General features: G+C 43.0%; 1 protein-coding gene across 2 annotated transcripts in view; it reads left to right on the top strand.

Annotated features, from left to right (window-relative positions):
- Positions 1–17,086, top strand: part of TAF4B (TATA-box binding protein associated factor 4b) — a 134,605-nt gene that overhangs the window by 25,162 nt on the left and 92,357 nt on the right. For both annotated transcript variants that reach the window (XM_088469587.1, XM_088469586.1), the window contains 4 exons: positions 230–319; positions 1,592–1,843; positions 9,144–9,279; positions 11,226–11,322. In XM_088469587.1, coding sequence (XP_088325713.1) covers positions 230–319; positions 1,592–1,843; positions 9,144–9,279; positions 11,226–11,322 — 575 coding nt within the window. The remainder of the gene's footprint in view (positions 1–229; positions 320–1,591; positions 1,844–9,143; positions 9,280–11,225; positions 11,323–17,086) is intronic.

Genomic DNA, 17,086 nt, shown 5'->3' with positions numbered 1-17,086 from the left:
TTGAAAAGTAGATAATGGTTTGTCGAAGTATAGAGATGTCATGGGCCCGCATTTACGCCTGCTTGTAATGGAGCCAGGATAAAAGAGGCTCTAAAATAACTCCTGCTTTGCACCCAAGTGTCAGGGGGAAATCTTCTTTCAAGTTAGTAAGGTCATCATAAGATCTTTTAAAAACCACTACACTCAAGTGTAACAGTGTGTAACTTTTTATATTTCTGACAAATTCAAGGATTCAAAACTTGAACCAGAAGAATTTACCACAAAACTGTATAAAGAGCTGAAGTCCTCACCACAGCCATATCTGGTGCCATTTTTGAAGGTACGTCTGTGTGTTATTTTTTTCATTCCAGAAAGTGGAATCTGTTAGTCGAAAATAAAGTACTATACAGTGGTTTATGCAATTTAGAGAAGCCCAATATGTATTCATTTTGAGACTATTGACTACTTCAGTATGAAATGCATTTGAAATGTCTTATTAATCTTGTTTGAGCTGAGGGGGAGATGTATCAAGCCTTAGAAAGAGATAAAGTAGTACTAACCAATCAGCTTCTGTCATTTTATAGGCTGTGCTTGAAAAAAGACAAAAGCTGATTGGTTAGTACTTTGGGGCATGTTTAATAACGAGTGATATTCTTGTTATCGCTTGATACTAATCTTGGTGCTCCAACCAATCAGCTCCTGTCATGTGTTTGAGATGTGTTTAAGATTAGTAACAAGTGATAATTAGAATACCACTTGTTCAAAATGCCCCTTCCTCTCTCTCCAATGTGTGATACATATCCCCCTAAAGCTGGCTACACACCTGAAGATTTTCTGTCCAACCATCCAACTAGTTGATTGGTTGGAATGAAAATCTGGTAAGGTATGGGAGTAACTGATGATCAGCAATTTCCTCCTACATGCCAGAAAACAGATGAAAATGGTCGTCAGACAAGTCTGTTAAATGTTTGATATAAACAATTTGTTAAAACAGTTTTTGTCCATTTTCTGTCATTTGGGAGCAAATTGCTGATTATTTGCTTTCATACCTTACCAGATTTTCATTCCAAACAATCAACTAGTTGGATGGTTGGACAGAAAATCTTCAGGTGTGTACCCAGCCTAAAGCTTGGCCACACATTTAAAGATTCTGTCCAACCAGCCAACTAGTTGATTGGTTGGAATGAAAATCTGGTAACATGTGGGAGTAAATGATGATCAGCAATTTGCACCTAAATACCAGAAAACAGATGAAAATGGTCGTCAGACAAGTTTGTTAAATGTTTGATCTAAACAATTTGTTCAAATGAGTTTTTGTCCATTTTCCGGCGCTTGGGAGCAGATTGCTGATGTCATTTGCTTTCATACCTTACCAGATTTTCATTCCAACCAATCAACTAGTTGGCTGGTTGGACAGAATCTTTAGATGTGTGGCCAGCTTAAGGCTTATCTGGGAAAAGAAATATATGAAAATGTCTATAAAGAGTATTTTTGTCTAGAAATATTTAGTTTAGAAAAAACTGGAATTCGAACATGTATAAAGTAAACATATTGGTGCAAAACATCCAACCAATAGAATGGTAAATCTATTTTATTATTTCCCTCTGTACAGAAGAGTCTACCTTCACTGCGCCGACTGATGCCAAATTCTCAGGAATTTGTCTTACAGTGCGGTCACCCGAACCCTCCGCCAGCTACTACTGCCACAAACTCGCTCTCTTTTGTGAAGATCACACCAACCACTTCCATGCAGACCGCAAACACAGCTGGTTCTGTGGCACTTGGCAGTGTCAAAATCCAACAGATTAACCCTGCTCTTTCCCAGTCACTCAATACATTGAAACCTATGAATATAAAGCATGTGGTAAGAGCATATTAGTTTCAATTTACATTTTATTACTATGAAAATATGTAACAATTTTGGTCCACCTTGTTTCTTCATAAACGACTGTATATATCATAGCCTGATGTGGTATAAACAGGTTGTCCTTTGCGTTCATAGATAATCACTTTTGTATTTCAGAGTCCCTTCAGTATAAATATGATCCCACCAATATATATGACTTAATGGTCAAATGTTGTTTTTTGTGGGTTCATAAATTCCTATAATGTGAAATATTGAATAATGCAGTCCCAAAAGTCAATCAATAAAGTCTTATTAATCTCAGTCGCATGAGTGGAAGTCAATGGCCCAATATGTGCGTGTATAATAAAAATAATAACACTATAAGTGTTCTTTAAACTAAATGTATTTATCCAGTTGCTCTTAAAATAGTAGTACATTGTACAGACATTTATCAGAATATAAATGCTGAAGTCAGTACAAGTGATCTGCAGCTGAATGACAGAGAGAGAGACCAGCACAGAAGAAATCAGACGGGTGAGTAAATACATACACAACCCCCATTTGTGTGGGGAGGCAATCGGGAAGCCGACTGCCTAAATACCGGCAGCCGGCTTCCCGACTGTCATTTCCCAGCAAGGGTGAAATGCCGGGCGTCTAGATGTAGACGCCCGCATTTCCCCGGCGCCGGGAGACCGGTGCCCGGCATCCCGATCGTAGGGATGCCGGGCTCCGCGAGCGGACAGCCGCGGGGGGGGAGGGTTAGGTTTAGGGCTCCCGGGGGGGACTTAGGGTTAGGCACCCCCCCGGGAGGGTTAGGGTTAGGCACTTGGGGGGGAAGTTAGGGTTAGGCACCCCTAAGGAGGGTTAGGGTTAGGGGGGTTAGGTTAGATTAGTAAATACTTACCTATCCACGATCGGGATTTCCAGCGCTGTCGGGCTTCCGCTGCGTTGCACTCTGCTCCTGTCGGGCTGCCGCTGACGGGAATCGAACCATGCGGCCGGCGGTATTTCATACCAATTCCTTTGTGTGTGCTATAGTGTATGTTAGAATCTGATACTGTCCTCATCCTTTCTATGAGGGTGCTGTCTTTTGGTGTGAGCATTGTAATCGCATGAAAGAGGAGTTTTGTTTCACGGTGGGCCCATTCTGTGCAATACTCTGAAGTGGAATTTTTATGACTTTTGGGGAACAGCCTATGGAATTTGAATTGTGACTTTACAAGTGAGGACCAGATAAGAAGAAATTTGTAGCTTGACTGTTGACATCTGAGAATTCCCGATAAAGGGAACCCATAAAGGTGGGTACACACCTGACAGACATATCTTCAGATCGAGTGATCTGCAGATATATTTGCAGATGATGGTTGTTCATACACACTGAACGACCATCATCTGCATGCTGCAGCAGGCCCGGCCTGACTGGGGGCGGGTAGGGTGTGTGGCCTAATTGCGATAGGCGTGGCCACGCCCCCTTATAAAAAAAAAACACAGTTACGACGCGGCACTGTGCGCTGCGGAGGGGGGGGGGCACTGTGTGCCCCTCAGCCCAGCGCACAGCCAAGGGGGGCGCGATCAGCGTGATCGCTCCCCCCTTTGGCATAGGAGACTGCTCTGGCTGCTGCTTTAGCAGCCTCGAACAGTCTCTCAGTGCTGCTGGGCTGCTGAGGAAGGGGAGCTGTGCCGGACCCGGGTAAGTAGTACCCGCTTTTGGCTACCCTGTGTATGGGCGATCGGCTGATCGCCCGTACACACTTGCCGATGGACAGATATGTCTGCAGACATATCTGTTCATTGGCTGTGCAGCACAGCCAATGCTATATATGTCTGTGATCGGCCAATATATCGGCCAGTGTGTACCCAGCATTACACTACAAAGATTGAGTTTAGAAAGACTTCATTGATGTCTGGAACTGTATAATTCAATATCTTACATTATAGGAATTTATGAACCAAAAGAAAAACCATCTGAAGTGAGCGCTACATCTACAGTTGTATGTATATTCTGGAGTTCTGCAAAATGTTTGGAGTTGTTTTTGGTTTCTTTTATTGCCTGTGTTTAATTAAAACATCCTGGCCTGGATGTACTATGCTTCGCATTATGGATGCAGTACATCCCACCAGTTATTGAATACATACCGGCATTAATAATGCTGGTATGTACCTAATTAGGGCCGAAACTAGGATATCTGTCACCAGGGTAAGGCAGTAATTTTGCGCCCCCTCCCTTCCCGTACCTGGATTTTGTCCTTGCTCCTCCATAAGGCAGTGCACTAGTCAGATGTCCCTGGTATAGTGACTTACATTATTCCACGCACCATAATGCACAGTACACATTATGCCACACGCTGTAATGCCTATTACCAAAGTGCCACTTACATATTTGCCCCTGACACCATTTTATGCCCCAACGTAAGGCTTCTAATTACTTTTAAGTTACTTGCTCGTTGCCAGGAGTGCCACGCTGGTTGCCACGGGTGCCACGCTGGTTGCCAGGGGTCTCATGCTCTGGGTTTCATGCTCGTTGCCAGGGGTTTTACGCTCATTGCCAGGGGTGTCACGGGATAAGATGCAGCTTTCTGCATCTTCTCCCGGCAGCGACACCGTTCCCGGCACTTCCGGCGGGAACGTTATGTGCTATGCGCTGGCCTAACAGACACTAGAGGGCCAGTAGGAATCTGCCGCCCCCAAGCCACCGCAGGGTCTGAGTCAGCCCTTCAGCACCCCCTCAAATTCGGTGCACGTGCATCTCTAGCTCCCCCTAGTTGCGGCCCTGACCTAATATTGTGATTAAAATTGCAAAAGACAGTTTGTCATTTGCGATGACAGAACTTCCGGGTTTATGACCTGGGAGTCCTATCTGCTCTTGCGTGTCCGACGCACGCGCTGTGGGGTACGCTGGGAGGGATCCCTCTGTGTAATTTAGGAGAGAAGCCAGTAGTCTTCTATTAGGCTACACCATCTATAGATGCCTAATGGGTCCAAGCTATGCCAAGTACAGCATTCCGGAGCTTGGTACATATGGGGAATGCGGCCAGAGCTCAGAAAACTGCACTTTTCAGAGTTTTGGCTGCATTTTAGCCTTAGTACATCCTGCACCCCATCTGCCAAGGGTATGAATTTATGAATGTTACAAGTAAAGTACATCAAACAATTGTAGTAAAGAAAATAATGCCTTTGCTATATTCATACAAAATAAACAACGATAAAGCAAACAAATATCTGTGAAATCTCCCAATTATAGTATACCGATAAAAGGATGAACATCAATAACGGTCATAAAGTATCACAGCTAAGTGACCAACAGGATAGGATCATTGTGTTTTAGCCAGGTGTCAGAACCACACATGGCCAAATCCCCAAATTAGAATTGATCAAGTGTCTGACTCGCGACATGCTCCTGCCCGGATGCACTTGGGTGTATATTTACTATCCCGCAGTTTGTCAAAGCTTTAACTGGTGGATTTAAAATGGCAATAGGATGATATCTAAACAAGACTGGTTTAGCAGTCACTCCTATTGCCGTTTTAAAACTATCGGCTTTGAATAATTGTGATTAGTGAATCTACCCTTTTGGAGTTTTTTTTTTTTAGGTCATTTTTGCCACCATGGCTTTTTCTGCAGTTATTTATCTAATACTCATTTTGTTATGTGACAATAGGCTAAATATGTCCTGAATCATCCACAGTTTTATTGAGTTTGTGTACAGGTATAGGATCTGTTATCTGGAAACTCATTATCCACAAAGTATAGGAAGCCATAAAGAAAAGATAAATTACTAGTGTTGGATGGTTATCATGACAAACAACTAAAAATTTTCTCTTGTGGTCACTGTGAGGAGCACTGCTAAACAATATAATAATGGTAGGTTATTTTTAATTGATTCAATGTACATTTCAGTATGCTGGACCAAATTATAGACCAAATATTTAATCAGAACATGAAGCCATAAGCATTGTGAATGATCCATCACTTGCATTTAAGTTTAAGTTACTTTGTTTGCTATTTATTTATATTTCCTTTAACAAAAGCAAAAAAAAAAATTATTTTGAGAAAGTAAGTGTTTAAAACTTACCTTGTAGCTCACCTTTTGAGTGGTCTCATAACATAATAGTGTTTTATGATAATAGATGAATGTTAGTTTACAGAACAATCTTGATCGTTCCCTGAACATTGGTTTTGCGGGCAGACTGGAGACTAAGAGAACTATCAGTCAGGAGGCTTTTACTGGGTGCAAACTGACTAATAGTGAGTCTTCAGTCCACTGTTTCTTAGTGTCGTGACCAATGGTGCACAATGCAGACTGACAATTATTAGTGATATTGTTCTGACCTCTGGTGCAGGCTGGAGAGCAATAACGATTGTTCTGACCTCTGTTGCAGGCTGGAGAGCAATAATGATTGTTCTCTGACCTCTGTTGCAGGCTGGAGAGCAATAATGATTGTTCTCTGACCTCTGGAGCAGGCTGGAGAGCAATGATTGTTTTCTGACCTCTGGAGCAGGCTGGAGAGCAATGATTGTTTTCTGACCTCTGGAGCAGGCTGGAGAGCAATGATTGTTTTCTGACCTCTGGAGCAGGCTGGAGAGCAATGATTGTTTTCTGACCTCTGGAGCAGGCTGGAGAATAATATTTATTGTTTACTGACCTGTGGTCATGACTGTATCTAAAATGGGTACTGGGTGTGCAGTGCACACTGGTCCCTGGGGTCACACCGCACATCGTGCACACATCCAAAACACCTCTCCATCGGGGCTGCAGATATTACCAGGAACATGGTGCAAACACCATGTTTCTGGAGGTCTATGTCACAGGTCATGCCAGAAGCATGGCGCAGACGCCATGTTTCCAGAGACATGTGCACTTATGAAATTGCTGGGAAAATGGCACCAGCGCAGTAGAATCTGGAAAGTGCCACAGTCTACTTTTGAAATCCTACCTCTGGTGCAGACTGGAGAGTACAGTAATAATGATTGTTCCCAGACCTCTGGTGCAGGCTGGAGAGTACTGTAATAATGATTGTTCCCAGACCTCTGGTGCAGGCTGGAGAGTACAGTAATAATGATTATTCCCAGACCTCTGGTGCAGGCTGGAGAGTACAGTAATAATGATTATTCCCAGACCTCTGGTGCAGGCTGGAGAGTACAGTAATAATGATTGTTCCCAGACCTCTGGTGCAGGCTGGAGAGTACTGTAATAATGATTGTTCCCAGACCTCTGGTGCAGGCTGGAGAGTACAGTAATAATGATTATTCCCAGACCTCTGGTGCAGGCTGGAGAGTACAGTAATAATGATTGTTCCCAGACCTCTGGTGCAGGCTGGAGAGTACTGTAATAATGATTGTTCCCAGACCTCTGGTGCAGGCTGGAGAGTACAGTAATAATGATTGTTCCCAGACCTCTGGTGCAGGCTGGAGAGTACTGTAATAATGATTGTTCCCAGACCTCTGGTGCATGCTGGAGAGTACAGTAATGATGATTGTTCCCAGACCTCTGGTGCAGGCTGGAGAGTACAGTAGTAATGATTGTTCCCAGACCTCTGGTGCAGGCCGGAGAGTACTGTAATAATTGTTCCCAGACCTCTGGTGCAGGCTGGAGAGTACAGTAATAATAATTGTTCCCAGACCTCTGGTGCAGGCTGGAGAGTACAGTAATAATGATTATTCCCAGACCTCTGGTGCAGGCTGGAGAGTACAGTAATAATGATTATTCCCAGACCTCTGGTGCAGGCTGGAGAGTACAGTAATAATGATTATTCCCAGACCTCTGGTGCAGGCTGGAGAGTACAGTAATAATGATTGTTCCCAGACCTCTGGTGCAGGCTGGAGAGTACTGTAATAATGATTGTTCCCATACCTCTGGTGCAGGCTGGAGAGTACAGTAATAATGATTGTTCCCAGACCTCTGGTGCAGGCTGGAGAGTACAGTAATAATAATTGTTCCCAGACCTCTGGAGCAGGCTGGAGAGTACAGTAATAATGATTGTTCCCAGACCTCTGGTGCATGCTGGAGAGTACAGTAATAATGATTGTTCCCAGACCTCTGGTGCAGGCTGGAGAGTACAGTAATAATGATTGTTCCCAGACCTCTGGTGCAGGCTGGAGAGTACAGTAATAATGATTGTTCCCAGACCTCTGGTGCAGGCTGGAGAGTAATGATTGTTCCCTGTCCTCTAGCACAGAGTGCAAATGGGGGTAACTGTGATAACCCCGAACATATCAGTGCAGGCTGCAGTGTCACTGACCAGAAAAAAAAAAACCACCTGGGCTTAGGGACCAAAGTACGATGAAAACTTATGTACAGAAGATGTACAGTAGCAAAAGTTACCTGAAGCACACTGCTATCCTGATTCTATTTTTTGTAGTTTAAAAAATTTATGTATATGTTTAGTAATGGGTTGCAGCACCTTTTGTTGTATTTTTCTACTCACCGGTAGCTGCCGCTGGTGGTTGGCTTTTTTTTGTGTGGACATTAATGAAGTTCCATGAGAAAAAAGTTTAATGTCCCACATCAATGAGGCAGATCCGGTCACTTCACTAGCAAAGCATAAAGGGCCTCATTTATCAATGAGCTTTATAACTCAAAACGAGTGATCCCAACTGTCATTTTTCAGATGACAGTTGGGAGCTGATTGGCTGGAGCACCATTAGCAAACGCAATGGGTTGTATCACTCGTTTGTAGTGATAAAACTCGTTAATAAATGGGGCCCAAGATGTGAAAGCAAAACATTGGAGTGTATCATGTTTTGACATTAAAAGTTTTAATGACCTCCATTGTGGAAGATATACATTAAAAAAAAATACTTTTATTGGTATTTTACACAACTATGATGAATTTTATATGGTAATCTTTTATTTAAGGCAGCATATTGCAAGTATAATTAATGTTTTGGTAATACTTTCATAGAGCCCTCTGATATTAAAATAACATTCACAAAGCATTTGATTTCTGTTATCTAATTCCATATGAAATAAAACTGCACATAAAATCTCGCCAATTTTACTTCATGACTTTTGAGTAAACTGCATTAATGATGAATTGTGAAAAACCTACATGACTTGCGGTCTGATGGGCCTGTGTGTCTTAAGGGATTAAAGCCATCTGGACAAGTTTATGTTGTTAGATATTACTGTAAACAACTGGTGAGATTTCCTATTGTCATATCCAGGCAAAATTACGCTTGAGGTTTCATGAGCGTGATGTGTGTAAACTGAGGGCTAGACACAGATGCCTCATAGCAGTTTCGCTTGATTGAGCATGTTGATGGACTGTTTGGAATGAGGACCTGTTTGTGCCCCCTAACATTGCCATTGCTGTTGCAGGTAGTCCAGCAGCCAAGCAGTGGGACTGTCAAGCATGTGACCACACTGCCTACCAAGCCAGTGCTTAATCTTAATAAACCTGGAGAGAAAGAAATCCCTTTGAATGCGCTCATCCAAGCAGCACACCTGCCACCAGGTATATAGGTTTCATGGAAAATAAAACAATAAATCTAAGTCTTCAATTTTTTAAGAACATATTGAGAAATATAATTTCCACCAAATAAAATATACTCGTGCCTTCTATGAAAGGATTTTCCTATTAATGTTTCGTGAAGATTTGCCAGAGTGCTTCTCTAGCAGACAATCTATAGTTTGTCCGTTAGCTGTGACAGTCACTAGCGCCCACCTCTGACCATCGCGCCATTCACCCCATATTAAAAAGAGCACAAACTGACCTTGTAATTTGAGATTATTCATAGTGTAAATGAGCTGGCAGTACACATATACTGTACATGTCACAGTACCGTGGCCTCATTCTCTGCTGTATTCTGTTGGGGTTGCTCATTTATAATCCTCAATATTTGTGCACCTACTCCTGCACCAATATAGGAGCCAATGATCCCTATTAACAAGTTCCTTTTATTCTCCATTCACTGTAAAAGGGGTGGAATTGAGGTGTGGGCTCTAATGAACAAGTGTGGAAGCGCTTCATCCACAGGGCTTGTTTTTTTATTATTATATAGTTTTCTTGTAACCACCTGTGTAAAAAAGTCTTGCAATGACCTCTACAATGTCAACCTTACGGGTTCCATACAAAAGGTCGACAATGATTTGGTCGACAGGTTCAAAAAGTCAATGTGGAAATGGACGACAGAAATGGTTGACACTTTTTTTATGGTTAGGCACCAAGAGGTAGGTTAGGGTTATGGTGAAAATTATTGTTAGAAAACGAACAAAAAATGTCGACCATTTCTGTGTCAACCATTTCCATGTTGACATTCTGTACTGTCTAACTGTTGGCATGTCGACCAAATTAGTGTCGACCTTTTTGTTGTCGACCTTTTGAATCACACCCAATTGTACATTGATATATCTATTTTATTATGATTCTAGAGACAGCATATGTCATGCTTAGTCAGAGTAAGATAATATATAGTCTTTTATTAATTTAATTTATAGTTTTTTTTTTTACTGTTTTTCTTTTTTTGGGATCATGGGCCCACGGTGTGTGTGTGTGGGGTTTTGGTTGCCTCCAGCACTTACCTGCTATAGTCTGGGGGAAACCTGCGGTGGGCGGCAGGTAATGATTTTTTTCCAGCACTGAGGAAGGGAGTGGGTGAGACGTTAGGTGTTTCCAGCACTGGCACAAAATCGGTGTCTTGCTTAGGGCCCCATGAGGTCTAAATCTGCCTCTGCATTGAATGTATGCGCAATGCGAATAATTGCAGGTGTGGCCACTGTGTGTGTGATTCTGAATCAGAACAATGATATGTACAGTGTAAGATTTGTTGTATGTTTGAAGGCTGTAAGAAGGCCTTGGATGGCCCGCAGTTTGATAGTAGTGCTTTCCACTAAATAAGATGGTTAGAATTTGAACTGTATGTTTTGTGGTTGCGAACTTGGATTTATAAACCTTAGCTTTCAGGTTTACTACTTGCACTAATACTTTATACTGAATGCTGTCAGTCTGTAGTCATAGGCAGTGAAGGGTGAATGGCCAGAGGGGTTGCTTTTATTGGCACAACTGTGAAGTACTAACACAGCTATATCAGACCTCCTAAACAGGACAAGTGAAGGTGTAGCAATATTCTAGTTATTTTATAGAATGTAATAGATAAATGATAGCTAAAATCTAAATGATTGCTACTTATTGCAGACCTTTGTGTTTTGGTCCTAAATCGTCGTGTTTTGGCAAAACCAGCTGTATTAAGGTTCCTGTCAAACTGATCCGGGAAGAGTGTGGTGTAATGGAACGGAAGTCATACATACAACTTGTTTATCATTTACTTAAGTTTCAGCTAAAATGATGTTCTTGGGAAGACCAGAAAGATGATGACTGCAGGATTTCATCATGTTGTTTTATGCACCGACTTTTATAACCATGTTCTATTAATTGATCTTGTGTATTTTTCCTTTTTCAAGCATCTGTTCTGAAACAAGTCACCCTGCCAGGAAATAAAGTTGTTTCCCTGAAAGCATCTCTGCTTCCAATAAAAGAGAATAGCACAGTATGCTTCAGGTAATAAAAAAAATAAATAACTTGAATTTATGTAATAAAAGGAGCAAATAAAATGATCTAATTACTATAGAATGCACTGTGAATATATGTAATATAGCAGTTATGGGCAGTGGTCTGTAACAGTGCAAGTACTTGAGTTAAGCTGCATGTTATTGTGTGAGCAATAAAGACCCTCATGTTCTAATGTACATGTTGGAAATGCTGTTGTTATTCTATAAGTGATTTATTTGAGTTGAAAACAGGTTGATAAGCTACTGAAGGATTGTCACATTCAATAATAGTGAGCAATATTCTAAACGCGTTTTACAGGTGTGAACCTGACACTAGACTCCAAGCCCATTGGCGCTTACTTGCAGTGAAATAGTGTTTATCAGAGCTCTACTACAATAAGTAATGAAGCCTACAATGATCCCTAAACTCTAGTGGAAAACCGAGGTCACATGCATATCAAGCATTTACATGACTATTATCCATTCATTCATTCAGGAACATACGTACCTTGTGGAAAAAAAGGTTTACTCACATGACTGTTACTTAGTCTAGAATTAATCAGTTGACTAGTGCCAGTGTCTGCGGATTAAAAGAAAACTGCACTGTGCCATTTTATAATTGTATAATTACATCTTTGCAGTTATATTGTATTTCTTCTTCAGTGTCCATAGGGCTCCACAGGGAGACATTGGGGGGTGTAGGTGAGACCTGGAGGACCGGACACCAACAGCAAAGCTTTTCAATCCCAGGATGCTCCACCCACAGCCTGAGGGCACTTCAGATTCGTTGGTGTCCGGCAGGAGCTGGACCACCATTATAACACAGGGCTGCATTAAGCAGCCCAAGCTTTAATTTTGATTTCATTTACTTTATATTTTTTACCAAACTGTCTTCCAGAGGTCTGTGCTGCCGCCCCATCACCCCTCCGCGGCACCATGACACCAAGCCTGTGCTAGGTACTCCCGGCGGGGCTCTGTGGGGGACTAGCTAGCAGGCTCCCCGGACCCCAGACTGCAGCCCGGAATCCAGGGGACAGGTAAGGCGGCGTTCGCGGGGACCCGTGTCTTTGTGCAGTCTTGCCTCCTGTCTCAGGAGACAGACCAGAGGCGCTGATGTGGACACTGGCTTGCCCACTACTCCTCTAGACCACCGGGGCATAAAGAAACTGACGCAGAGGCATCCGGTGGTTAACGTCAGCCAGGGGATAAGGCGCTCTCCCTGCAGCCCCTCCCCCAGCTCAGGGAGACTTTCCACTGCGGTGTTGGTGTTCTCTGAGCTGCTCCTCAATCACCAACCGCCCCCTCAGAAACACGCGGCAGCCATTTTAAGCAAGCAGGTCTCCGGGAAACGCTGGGTCCAGTCTCCCTGTATATCTCTCCCATGGGCCAGGTTATACAGCGCTATATCCTACCAGCCACTGTATAGTTGATTTTAGTGCCTATTGCAGATGTGTATTCTGCAGTTGTATGTGACTTATGCTAGCGCTAATCTCTACTTTCTATGCTGTCAGTTTATACCCGTCCCTTTTTTCCACTATACCCTGACATATTAAGGTATTGGGGGTTCATTGTACCTCACTATTGCTATATGTGTGATGACTATCACATACTATATACCGCAGTTGCACACTACACTGTGCCATATATAGCGTGTTTGCACACCTCATTGTGCCATATTACACATACTGCAAGGTGTTCACTTCACTGTATCATACAGTGTATTCTATTATTCTTAGAGCTATGGTTGTCAGAGTAAAGAATAACAAGAAGCCTGATGCTGCTCCTCCTACTCTGGTGTTTTGTAAGTCCTGCTCTGCGGGCTTAGCCACAGAGGACCTCATTCAGGATGGTTTCTGTATTAATTGTTACACAGCTCCAGGTCCATCAGCCCCGGTGTCTCTCCCTCAGGACCTACAGTGGGCTGCCTATTCACAAATGCTGGCAAAACAGTCATGTTGATAGCTCCGGCCTGGCCCAGACGTCACTGGTGCTCTTCAAAGGCTTTCCATAGACGTTCCTCTTCAGCTCCCTCTACGAGTAGACCTGTTGTCTCAGGGTTCATGTCTCCATCCGCACCTAGCCCATCTGTCTTTAACGGCTTGGCTCTTGAGACATCCCTCCTAACAGCTAAGGGTTTTTCCAGCTCTGTGGTCCAGGCCATGCTAAAGGCACTTAAACCAGCCTCAGCCAGGATTTACCACAGAATATGGCATACATATTTCCAATGGTGTGCTCCAAGAAACTATGACCATCAGGTCTATAAGGTTTCTAGAATTCTTGACTTTCTTGAAGCTGGATTGGATGGAACTAGGCCTCCACCTAGCATCTCTGAAGGAGCTGGTCTCTGCTTTGTCTATCTGGGTTCAGCGCAGAATTGCTCCTATACCGGATGTTCACACCTTCATGCAGGGTGTTCTACAAATACAACCTCCCTTTGTCCCTCCTGTGGCTTCATGGGATTTGTCAGTGGTGCTCCAAGCACTTCAGGGACCTCCATTCGAACCCCTGGAATCAGTGGATATCATATGGCTTACTGCGAAGACTGTTTCTTCTGGCTATACGTAGGGTGTTGGATTTAGAGGCGCTTTCAAGTCACTTTTTGATATTTCATCAGGACAGGGCTGTTCTTCGAACACACCCAGGCTTCCTTCCCAAGGTGGTTTCTCGCTTCCACCTGAATGATGAAATTGTGGTTCCTGCCTTAAATTCACCAGACCTCTCGGCAGGTGAGGCCTCACTTGATGTGGTCCGTGCTCTAAAGATCTAGGTGGACCGCTCTACTACTACTATCAGAAAATCGGAGTCCCTCTTTGTCCTATATGGATTCCACAAGAAGGGATGACCAGCTAACAAATAGACTCTGGCCAGATGGATTCGCATGACTATATCACAGGCTTACACACAGACGGGCCTACCTGTGCTGACTATAGTTTCTACTCATTCTACTTGCTCTGTGGGTCCCTCGTGGGCAGCCCTGCGTGGCGCCTCAGCTGAACAGTTATGCAAGGTTGCCACTTGGTTTTCTGTCCAGACCTTTCTTAGGTTTTATGCCTTTGATACATTTGCCTCTCAGGATGCTTCCTTCGGGCATAGGGTTCTCCTATCAACTCAGGAGCGTTCCCACCTTTGAACAACTGCTTTGTGACATCCCCAATGTCTCCCTGTGGAGCCCTATGGACCCTGAAGAAGGAAAGGAGAGTTATGGTAAAACTTACCTTGGTTAACTCTTTCCTCGAAGTCCATAGGGTCCACAGGGCACCCGTCCTGACGCTCCTAGCTTCTATGAGTTTTCTTCTCCTGGTCACTAGTTTCCTTCTCTGTGTGAGTATAAATATAAAGTTATTGAAGATGTAAAGGCGCAATTTCAGAATAAGTCATCTCCAATTTTATCCCAGTCTTGACCAATACAAGAAAATATGTACAGAATAAATAATTGTAGGGAAAAATCAAAGAGCACACAGTGTGTGTGTGTATATATATATCTATATATATATGTGTGTGTGTGTGTGTGTATGTATATATATATATGTGTGTGTATATATAAAGTTACAAATATATAACTTTTATTAGTCCAGAAAAATCCTCCTGGGGATCAAAGATTTCTTCTATATGTTCTGTCACTTTTCTTTTCCTCAATGGCAATGTGACATAAAAAGGAAACCGAAAAACCAACAATATGTAGATTGTTCTAAAGTACCCTCCTCAAAGATAGATCACACATGAAGGCTATAAATATCCCGAGACTTATATTCACGTAAATGCAATCACCACATATAACGGTATCTTTGTGTCATGCAGGTTCAAGAAAGGGAGCACCAAACGTGTATTTATAATACTATGGATTCCAAATTAGCGTACCCCACTCACATTAGGACATAGTGGTAACGAACATATCAATGTATCTTTTCCAGCAGAAATGCGTACCCTACTCACACAGGCAATGTGTTGATTCCTCGTATAATGGTATTTTTTGTTGTGGGCTCTTCCCATATAACTCACTTCAATATCCATAAAGAGTTAAAAATCATTTTTTTCCACAAAAATATCAAGTGAACAATGAGAATAAAAATAGTCCAAATCTGGAGGTTTTCCCCCCCAAAAAAGCAATTAAGGAAATGATAACACAGAAAGGTGGTTTGAAATACAATTGTCCGAATCGATGTACAGACCACCCTATTAACTCTGATGCTTCAGGGATTTGAGAGATTCAGTCTTTCCAAAATTGCACATACCCCACAGCCAACACGTTTCGAATGTATCTTTTTCACGGTATATCCGGGTAATGCCACATCCTCTCTCTTATACTCCTGATTGCCAATCAAACCACAGGACAAAAATGGGGTGCAGTCAATTTAAATGTAACAACATCAAGCAAGATCATGTATATCCATTTATAATATTACTTGCTAGTGGCTAGTCAGGAATATCCTCCTAGAGTTGGATGTCCTTACCGGAAGTCCATGCGTGCCATTGCCGTGCAACGCACGCCGGACATAAGTTTTCCCTCTAGGTCCCGGAAGTCCATGCGTGCCATTGCACTGCTATGCACGCCGGACATGAGTGTTTCCTCTGGGTGCCGGAACTCCATGTGTTCCCCGGCTTTCTTTACCCAAATACAACATTTGCCAGAGTGTGATTTCTCAGTGTACCAGTCTTCCTTCTCTCCTATCCTGCTCCTGCCTTGGCTTGTTAACAAAATTGAAGTGCCCTCAGGCTGTGGGCGGGGTATAGGGGGAAGGACCAGAGCATTCTGGGATTGCAAAGCTTTGCTGTTGGTGTCCGGTCCTCCAGGTCCCACCTACACCCCCAATGTCTCCCTGTGGACCCTATGGACTTCGAAGAAAGAGAGTTAACCAAGGTAAGTTTTACTATAACTCTCCTTTTACATTTAATTTACCAAATTTCATGTAAATCTTAGTATGCCCCGCAAATCTGAATTTTTATGCTTAATTTGAAGTCCCATGTACAATTCCTCTCTGTGACAGCTGCATATATTAACATAGGGAATTTTTCCTGCACATAGCATGTATCATAAGCTTTAAACTCTTCACACATGAACACTGTTCTGTGTATGCTGTCAAAAGGAGTTTAGCTTGTGCTGTCTTATAGTGCAATAGCGTTTCCTAGGTTAATGTACATGAGCAAGCAAAGCTCCTCCTTTGCTGTTAGCATTACAGGCCTGAATTATTTTGGGCCCTTTGTGTCTCTTGGCCCTGTAACTGCCACATGGGCTGCTATAGCGATTGTTTGCCCCCCGTGCTTCAAAAGAACACAGTAGTATTCTTGGTGGACTGGACCAATTCCTACAAGTGTTACATACTGTAGAAAATAAATATCTGCCCATATTAATTCAAGGCAGTGTAAATAACACCAAGCATAATTGAATTTGTTGGGAAAAAACTGTAAACATACTGAGCCTTCAGTTTTGAATTGAGCATCAACCATATAAATGAGACTTAAAGCCCCCATACACGGTGCGATATAGCAGCCGATCCGATGGATTGGTACTATATCGCTGCTATATCATACCGTGTGTGGGCATGATAATGGCCAGTGCACTCTCCCGTGGGGTCGTACATCGCACCTCCAGATCTCACTGCATGTTCACTTGATCTGGGAATGCGATGTGTGATCCCATGCAGCGCTAAGCAGGTGGGGGAGGGGGGTGCCGGCATATTGGCCGCTCGGCCGCCCGATATGCTTTGTCCGTCGGATCGCAAGTCGCATGTCATGGTGCATATTGCACCGTGTATGGGTGCCTTTAGAGATTAGTA

Source organism: Taudactylus pleione, unplaced genomic scaffold, assembly GCF_031769625.1.
Source record: "Taudactylus pleione unplaced genomic scaffold, aTauple2 ptg000093l, whole genome shotgun sequence".
Classification (NCBI taxonomy): Eukaryota; Metazoa; Chordata; class Amphibia; order Anura; family Myobatrachidae; genus Taudactylus; species Taudactylus pleione.
The sequence above is the reverse complement of the archived record's forward strand: the minus strand, read 5'-3'. Positions and strand labels throughout refer to the sequence as shown.